Source organism: Arachis ipaensis, chromosome B10, assembly GCF_000816755.2.
Source record: "Arachis ipaensis cultivar K30076 chromosome B10, Araip1.1, whole genome shotgun sequence".
Lineage (NCBI taxonomy): Eukaryota > Viridiplantae > Streptophyta > Magnoliopsida > Fabales > Fabaceae > Arachis > Arachis ipaensis.
In genome coordinates, this window is record NC_029794.2 from 29,319,975 (window position 1) to 29,329,685 (window position 9,711).

General features: G+C 35.9%; 1 protein-coding gene across 1 annotated transcript; it reads left to right on the plus strand.

Moving 5' to 3' along the window:
- On the plus strand, positions 349-4,831 carry LOC110268400. Its single transcript, XM_021114531.1, has 6 exons — positions 349-721; positions 1,493-1,576; positions 1,948-2,012; positions 2,124-2,182; positions 3,248-3,314; positions 4,688-4,831. The coding sequence occupies exons 1-6, from the start codon at positions 679-681 to the stop codon at positions 4,829-4,831; spliced, it is 462 nt and encodes a 153-aa protein (XP_020970190.1). The 5' UTR covers positions 349-678.

Consider the following 9,711-nt stretch of genomic DNA (forward strand, 5'->3'; position numbering starts at 1 on the left):
CGTTCACACTACAAAAAAAAAAGTTTAAAACGGCATTTATATTACGGCGGTTTTAAATATTAAATAACCGCCATAATATTCAAGTATTATGGCATTTTATACTGTTGCCATAATTAAGTTTTCTAAAATTACATTTTTTGGTAATTTCGGCGGTTGATGAAAGCCATTATTTAAAAAAAAAAGGCCCAAACCCAAGAAAAATCCTAAAGATGATCTGGTGAAAGTGAAACCCTACAAATTACAAAAGTGAAGCTGCTCTAGTGATCTTCTCAGCAGCGCTCTCCAGCTATGTGACGATCTGTGGGACGATCTTCTCCAGCGCTGCTCCGGTGACGATCTTCTCAGCGGCATTCTCTGACGAATCAATGCTTTCAATTTTCACTCTCTTCTGGCTGTTCCTTGAGCTGTCTTTTTAGTTCATTTTTTTCTGTTTTTTACTTTTCTTTTTCTTCACTCTTGGTGAAATTGAAGTTTTGGTTGTTGATCTGTGATGAACAGAAACGGTGATTCTGGATCGAGGAGTTAGGGTTTTGATTGAGAGCGATAGGGAGAGGGAAGATCGCGACAAGGAGGATCGACAATTCCACGAGCAGGCAAGTGACGTTCTCGAAGCGAAGGAACGGTTTGTTGAAGAAGGCGAAGGAGCTTGCGATTTTGTGCGATGCTGAGGTTGGAGTTATGATCTTTTCCAGCACTAACTCTATGATTTCTCCAGTACCAGGTACTCGCGATCCTCGCTCTAATAAGCTCTTATATTAGATAGATCTTTTCTTTTTTGTGACTTCTCCGTCGATCTTTTCGTTTTTTGATCGCTTTCTTTTTTTTCCCCTTTCTTGGCTTTTTGTGAACAGGTTTGAATATGAAGATTGACATATATAATGCTAAGTCAACTAACTGTCTAACTGTGTGAATGAATGCTTATGTTGTGTTTGAAAAAATGACAGGGTTCAATTATAGCTATTACAATGGTTGTTATTAAACTAAGCCAGGACCTAGATTTTACTCGTAAAAACCCACTTGTTTGCAATGCAAGCTCATGTAAACTCTGCTTGCAGACTCGTACATGCATTGAACTTGTTATGTTAACAATTTCATCACAAATATAGTTGTTACTATGCTCAACCTGTTTCCTAATATTTATAATGATGATGCTCTTGATCTTTCTGCATTTTTTAATTCACGATTATATTATTTTGATAAGTTTCTTCTTTATAGGCATGAGTCTTTAGATTTAATTATAAGTTCTTTTTTAATTTTATGGCAAGTTCTACTACTAGTAATGTCTTTCCTCCCTGCTACTTCCATTTTGTAATTACTTTAAGGATGTCTTGTGATTGAAATTGAAGGAATGTGAAAAGGCAGTTATGAAACTTAAATTTGAAGAAGCCATTACTGCACCAGAGAATACAGTAATAGTTACTTATTATTGAGCAAGTGTGCTGGTTTATACATGTTGTACTAACTTGATTTCGTGGGATATTTTTTAATGCAGCTGCTCAAGACTCAGAAAAAGGCAAGGGCTGGAAGCGATTTGAGTTTGACAAGGATGTGCCTCTTGAAGATGAGGAAATTGAAGGTTGGACTTGTTTGCCAATTTTATTATTCTAAATAAATTTGTCCAGACTTCATTGCAAATACAATCTGTTTTAAAATGGACAATTTTTTTTAGTCTTCCTATATTTTCCTGATAATGCAACACATGGTCTTGAATCCTGATAATGTAAACTTCATTTTTAATTAATCCAATGTTGAGTACTGTTATTGTGAGCTTGTTAATACCACCAATACTTACTGATTTTAATTGTTCATTGCTTAGTCATGGTGATTCTTTTAATTATTGAATGCCAATGATATTTTTTCTTATAAATGATAATGAGTAATGGTTTGAGGTTTGGCTTGAAACCTGAAACTTAATTGAATTGATTGTATTTGCCCACCTATATGCAATGGCTGAAGATGATGCTTCCTTGGTCAAGCAAATTGGCCAGAGTTTTCGGTATTCTAAAATAGTGGTATATTCCTCTTCTTATATTCATGAATAGTCAGTTTTGTTCCTTGTTAATATACATGAATCATCTAAGAATGAAAGACTAAACATAGATCGAATCCATTTTCTTATCAAGGCAAGAAGGGAGGAACAAATCCAAGCTGCTCATGACGAAGCCATGTTTGGTGCTTCAGTGTAACACCCTAACTTTCATCACGTCATGATCGTACCAAAAGCAAGGCGTTACTGACTTGTTTTCCTTATTTACTATTTAATATTGAGCCTTTAGTTCGATACCGCGTTTCAATTTTCAGGAAAAAGCCAAAATCTTTTGTTTCTCATCAATAAAAATCATTTATCAACGAACATAAGCAATACTAATCAAAAGCAAGGCGTTACTGACTTGTTTTCCTTATTTACTATTTAATATTGAGCATTTAGTTCGATACCGCGTTTCAATTTTCAGGAAAAAGCCGAAATCTTTGTTTCTCATCAATAAAAATCATTTATCAACGAACATAAGCAATACTAATCACATAACTATTAATAATGATAAATATTATACAAAAAATTTCAAAAGAACCCCAGATACAATTCCTATCCCTCTGTATCAAATAAAATCTTAAATAACAAAGGCGAGGGAATTCTATGAAAACAACTCAACACATAAACTTAACTTAAATAAAACTCATAATCGCCTGCAGCTTCAAGCTGAGTCTCTGAACCTGTGTCACTGAAAGGGTGGAAGATTTTGGGGTGAGAACAAACCACTAGTTCTCAATAGGGAATAGGAATACCGCACTAAACAGAGTAAATACAAATAGCTAATTCATATCATAAAAACAATTTCACTTAAAATAGTTTAAGTTCCTTCCTTTAATTCATGTTAATTAAACAAAATTCCAATCACATTAACAATTTCTTATCCATAAACATCATTCTTAAATACATTATTAAGACCACAACACAACATAAGTAAAATATCCATAAAGCACGTAAGCACATCACCAAAACAACAGCACAAACACAAATAAATAAAATAAAGCAAACATAATTAAATGTAAATGCGCAAACAAGATGATGCATGCCTGTTCCTAGCGCAGGCCATGAGCTCATGCGTCGGTTGTCTACCCGCAACCCGACGTTACTCGGAGTGAACCCCGAATATGGTCCCTTTACTGTGTCAATTAGACACCTTGGCATCACGGTTACCCGTGTCAATTAGGCCTCATTATAATAACAGTTCAATGTGTATCACAGTAAGGAACACTGCTATCAATTAGGTGAACATTCCCGCATTAGCAATCTCAGGCTATCCGTTAGGCGGGCAATTTCGCATTAGCAGTTTGGCACAGCACCCGTTTAACATACAATTCTCATTTATTTATTTCATTCATGACTTTTCATTTTCTTTCATTTCATTATACCTCCACATCACCAATTACATACTCATACCTCCGCATCACCATAATATTAAACGTACCTCCGCATCACCGCTTAACTATACATACCTCCGCATCACCCAATTAACTTTAAACCCTTCCTAGTTGTTATAGTACTACTGGTTTAAAAGAAAAACTTGGTGTTGAGGTAATTTGGTCACAATTAAAACTTGTACCATCTCTCTTAAAATCTGTTATTATTTTCTAAAAAAATGCAGAAAAATAGCAGGAAGTAGTAAGTTTGATAAATTCCTTAAAAATCCAATTTTCACCCATTGCCTTTCAAAATTCACTACCTCAAACAAGACTCTTTTAGCTTTTCATTGAATTAAATTCCAGATTAATACCACGTCATATGAAAAAGTTATGAAGTGAGAAACACAGCCATGCCTTTTAGAATTCAGTTTCCAAAATCCAGTGAGCTATCCATACTCTTTTCAACATATCTACTTGGTTAAATAGGATATTGACATGAAATTTAAAATGAAGATTGTGGACACTGGAAGCTTGAAAATGCCGTTAGTTTCAGCTCAAATACTTACCAGAATTGAAAGTTAAGTGAGTTGGAAGTTGGTGCTTCTGCAGTAAGGAAACAGAATTTTCTGCAGAAACCATCAATCTTCAAAAATTCGTTTCTCCCAAACTACTCATCAATAAATTCTGAATTTTTTATGAGATTCTCAAAACACATTAAAGTTTCATGAAAAAATAGTTTCATTCAAGTATATGACCTGGGATGCTCCCAGAAATTGAATCTTTCTACTGTCATGTATGCAGAAATTCTGCCTTAAGCATTTTCAACAACCTTACTTATCAAAAACCACATTTGAACTTATAACCCTTCCAAAATCACACGTTTAACCTCTTTCCAGTTATTCAAAATTGTCTTCATTGCCAACACAGCCCAAGAACCCAGAATCAATAATTCACACGATGTCAAGTACTTAAACATCATCAAACCTTTTCTTTTCTACACTATGCCAAGCATAATTTTCCATATACACTCATCATCATTCAAACACATAACTCATCAATTCACACCAGCAAGCTCAGCAACAAAAGTAACACCATTTATTCTATCCCTTACAACATTCAGTACGCACAATCATCAAATCAATCACCAACTACAGTTATAATCCAACTCAATTCCGTCAATTATTCACACAAAGCAACCATAAACCATTTGCAGTTACTCATTTGATTTTAGTAGCATTCATAAGTTAAAACCTTTACTTTTAAAACAAATCCCCTACCTCAGTTAGTCGAAACCCACAAGGTTATGCGTGACTCCAACAACGACAGGGGTGACGGATCTGCAGCGAGGCAACGGCAGCAACGAGTTGAACGATCGGAACCTTCAGCGGCAGCAATGGGATCCAGAGCGGTGCAGCGGCAGCGCTGATTCTTCTCAGCTCGTTGGGGTTTTAGTCCTGCATCTCCCCTCTCTCGTCTAGGCTTGACGGCCACGACAACCCAACCATGGAGGTGACGGGTTGGCGGCGCTCGTTGGACGGCGATGCATGTGATGGCTGCAGCAGAGCGTGATGATCGGCGGTGGAGCAGGCTCGGCGGCAACAGGCAGTGACGCTTCCTTCCTCTCTTCTCTCTTCTTCCCCGTTCTCTCTTTCCCCTTTCTTTCTTCCCTCTTATTTCTCTGATTCACAGTGTGTCTGTGCGTGTATATCTGGGAAAGGGAGTAGCGGTGGTGAGTGAGCGTGGCACTCAGAGGGATGAACAAGTGTGGAGAGGGGTTACGTGTGTGATTTGGGTGAGAGGGGTTAGGGTTAGTGAAATTAGGGTTTATAATTGGGAATTTAGGGATTTGAGTAGAGTTTTGATTTAAAACCCAATTTAATAAATATAATTAATTTTAAGAATACTATTTTATTTCTCAAATTACAGATTATTTGTAATTAAATACTTTAATTTAAAATTATAGATAAATAAATAAATTTTCTTTTAATTCATAATATTAATCAAAACTTTAAATTATTTCAATTTAAATTATATACAAAACTCTCTTTCATCTTCAATCACTAAAACTCTTAATTTTAATTAAGCACAAACTATTAATTTTAGTAAAAAAAAAATATCTAATTATAATTGAAAGTTATATAAGACCAAATTAATTTAAAACATGAAGTCTCATAACCTTTCTAAAAAGAAAATCATATATATAATTATAAATAATTCATTATTTATTTTCTAAAAATCCCGGGGTTTACATCCCACCCCACTTATAAAAATTTTTGTCCTCGAAAATTAGCATATTGCATAAAACATTACTTAATTTAACATTTTACCTTTTTGAAACACCTTGTGAAAAAGTAAAAAGTCTCTACTCGTATGGATACATATACAGTTTCATGTATTTGGGTTTTCATAAGACATAGAGAAGATAAGATAGAAGTTTGATTGCAGAGCAGAAGTTACAAGATAGGCTTGGTATCCCAGAAAATTCAAATAAGCATACACAGTTAAGATCAAACGAAAATGCACACGAACAAGGAGCGGGATTGAAGAATAATTAGTTCACTTTCTCAAGAAAGAAACCTCAGACAAAACTTCAAGACAAACCATGGAGGGTCAAGATACGAAATCAAGCAATCTCGAGACGTAACTTCTAGAGTTCCCAATCCTCGTGATTTGCATTATCTATTATTTCTATTTCGTCCATGACAACCCATTAGTGTTCCCATATACATAAATCATTAGTGTTAAGTTGGCCAGACTTAATACCATGAGGTATGCAATGGTAGACTAATAGCATTAATCATCAGACAGTCATGCATATCAAATCTAAATTCTTGTTATCAGAACAAGTCACTAAGCATGACAGACACTCAGAGTATGCAATGAAGCATAGTCAGTCCAATCCCAAGGCTCTAACGAGAACGAACTACTCTGATACCATAATGTAACACCCTAACTTTCATCACGTCATGATCGTACCAAAAGCAAGGCGTTACTGACTTGTTTTCCTTATTTACTATTTAATATTGAGCCTTTATTTCGATACCGCGTTTCAATTTTCAGGAAAAAGCCGAAATCTTTTGTTTCTCATCAATAAAAATCATTTATCAACGAACATAAGCAATACTAATCACATAACTATTAATAATGATAAATATTATACAAAAAATTTCAAAAGAAACCCAGATACAATTCCTATCCCTCTGTATCAAATAAAATCTTAAATAACAAAGGCGAGGGAATTCTATGAAAACAACTCAACACATAAACTTAACTTAAATAAAACTCATAATCGCCTGCAGCTTCAAGCTGAGTCTCTGAACCTGTGTCACTGAAAGGGTGGAAGATTTTGGGGTGAGAACAAACCACTAGTTCTCAATAGGGAATAGGAATACCGCACTAAACAGAGTAAATACAAATAGCTAATTCATATCATAAAAACAATTTCACTTAAAATAGTTTAAGTTCCTTCCTTTAATTCATGTTAATTAAATAAAATTCCAATCACATTAACAATTCCTTATCCATAAACATCATTCTTAAATACATTATTAAGACCACAACACAACATAAGTAAAATATCCATAAAGCACGTAAGTACATCACCAAAACAACAGCACAAACACAAATAAATAAAATAAAGCAAACACAATCAAATGTAAATGCGCAAACAAGATGATGCATGCCTGTTCCTAGCGCAGGCCATGAGCTCATGCGTCGGTTGTCTACCCGCAACCCGACGTTACTCGGAGTGAACCCCGAATATGGTCCCTTTACTATGTCAATTAGACACCTTGATCACGGTTACCCGTGTCAATTAGGCCTCATTATAATAACAGTTCAATGTGTATCACAATAAGGAACAGTGCTATCAATTAGGCGAACATTCCCGCATTAGCAATCTCAGGCTATCCGTTAGGCGGGCAATTTCGCATTAGCAGTTTGGCACAGGGCCCGTTTAACATACAATTCTCATTTATTTATTTCATTCATGACTTTTCAATTTCTTTTATTTCATTATACCTCCACATCACCAATTACATACTCATACCTCCGCATCACCATAATATTAAACGTATCTCCGCATCACCGCTTAACTATACATACCTCCGCATCACCCAATTAACTTTAAACCCTTCCTAGTTGTTATAGTACTACTGGTTTAAAAGAAAAACTTGGTGTTGAGGTTACGTGGTCACAATTAAAACTTGTACCATCTCTCTTAAAATTCTGTTATTATTTTCTAAGAAAATGCAGAAAAACAGCAGGAAGTAGTAAGATTGATAAATTCCTTAAAAATCCAATTTTCATCCATTGCCTTTCAAAATTCACTACCCCAAACAAAGACTCTTTTAGCTTTTCATTGAATCAAATTCCAGATTAATACCACATCATATGAAAAAGTTATGAAGTGAGAAACACAGCCATGCCTTTTAGAATTCAGTTTCCAAAATCCAGTGAGCTATCCATACTCTTTTCAACATATCTACTTGGTTAAATAGGATATTGACATGAAATTTAAAATGAAGATTGTGGACACAGGAAGCTTGAAAATGCCGTTAGTTTCAGCTCAAATACTTACCAGAATTGAAAGTTAAGTGAGTTGGAAGTTGGTGCTTCTGCAGTAAGAAAACAGAATTTTCTGCAGAAACCATCAATTTTCAAAAATTCGTTTCTCCCAAACTACTCATCAATAAATTCTGAATTTTTTATGAGATGCTCAAAACACATTAAAGTTTCATGCAAAAATAGTTTCATTCATGTATATGACCTGCGATGCTCCCAGAAATTGATTCTTTCTACTGTCATGTATGCAGAAATTCTGCCTTAAGCATTTTCAACAACCTTACTTATCAAAAACCACATTTGAACTTATAACCCTTCCAAAATCACACGTTTAACCTCTTTCCAGTTATTCAAAATTGTCTTCATTGCCAACACAGCCCAAGAACCCATAATCAATAATTCACACGATGTCAAGTACTTAAGCATCATCAAACCTTTTCTTTTCTACACTATGCCAAGCATAATTTTCCATATACACTCATCATCATTCAAACACATAATAACTCATCAATTCACACCAGCAAGCTCAGCAACAAAAGTAATACCATTTATTCTATCCCTTACAACATTTAGTACGCACAATCATCAAATCAATCACCAACTACAGTTATAATCCAACTCAATTTCGTCAATTATTCACACAAAGCAACCATAAACCATTTGCAGTTACTCATTTAATTTTAGTAGCATTCATAAGTTAAAACCTTTACTTTTAAAACAAATCCCCTACCTCAGTTAGTCGAAACCCACAAGGTTATGCATGACTCCAACAACGACAGGCGTGACGGATCTGCAGCGAGGCAACGGCAGCAACGAGTTGAACGATCGGAACCTTCAGTGGCGGCAATGGGATCCAGAGCGGTGCAGCGGCAGCGCTGATTCTTCTCGGCTCGTTGGGGTTTTAGTCCTGCATCTCCCCTCTCTCGTCTGGACTTGACAGCCACGACAACCCAACCATGGAGGTGACGGGTCGGCGGCGCTCGTTGGACGGCGATGCATGTGATGGCTGCAGCAGAGCGTGATGATCGGCGGTGGAGCAGGCTCGGCGGCAACAGGCAGTGACGCCTCCTTCCACTCTTCTCTCTTCTTCCCCGTTCTCTCTTTCCCCTTTCTTTCTTCCCTCTTATTTCTCTGATTCACAGTGTGTGTGTGTGTGTGTGTGTGTGTGTGTGTGTATATTTTGATAGGAATAAAACACACAATTCCCTACTTGCAAGAATTAGAGGAGCAACAATATTCACTCATAACAGGTATTAATACCAGCACAATAATACCCAATAGCAGCGGAAAAATCACATAAACCAGAAATTAGAAACAAGCTAACACATCAAGATTTTTAACGTGGAAAACCTCCTCAATGAGAAAAGTAAAAACCACGAGTCACCAAGACCAGGATATAGCTTCACTATGATGAAAAATAGGGTACAAGAGAGTCACAAATTACTGCACAAAATGTGCATACAACAAGCCAAACAACTCAAGCTTCAAAGCTTACAAAACAAAAGCAAGAAGATGAAAATACCACAAAAACAGAGCTACTGTACGTGGCCAATATCTCCAGCTACAAATGTCGAATTGAAGATCCGAACGATGAAATCAAAGAACCAGACGTGTAGAACACTCTGTCCAAATTTGAGCTCGATCTAACGGTTAACGAATCTGCAGTGACCAATTTATAGAGACAGCTTTGTGTATGTGCGAAAATAACTTTCTCTCTTCTCTTCTCTCTAGTGTTTGGTGTTC

Excerpts from the sequence above, each read along its gene's own strand:
- LOC110268400 (XM_021114531.1), top strand. The coding sequence starts at position 679 with ATGATCTTTTCCAGCACTAACTCTATGATTTCTCCAGTACCAG. Across the intron at positions 2,013-2,123 it reads TTCGGTATTCTAAAATAGTG|GCAAGAAGGGAGGAACAAAT; the intron begins GTATATTCCTCT and ends TTTCTTATCAAG. Across the intron at positions 2,183-3,247 it reads GCCATGTTTGGTGCTTCAGT|TAAGGAACACTGCTATCAAT; the intron begins GTAACACCCTAA and ends TGTGTATCACAG.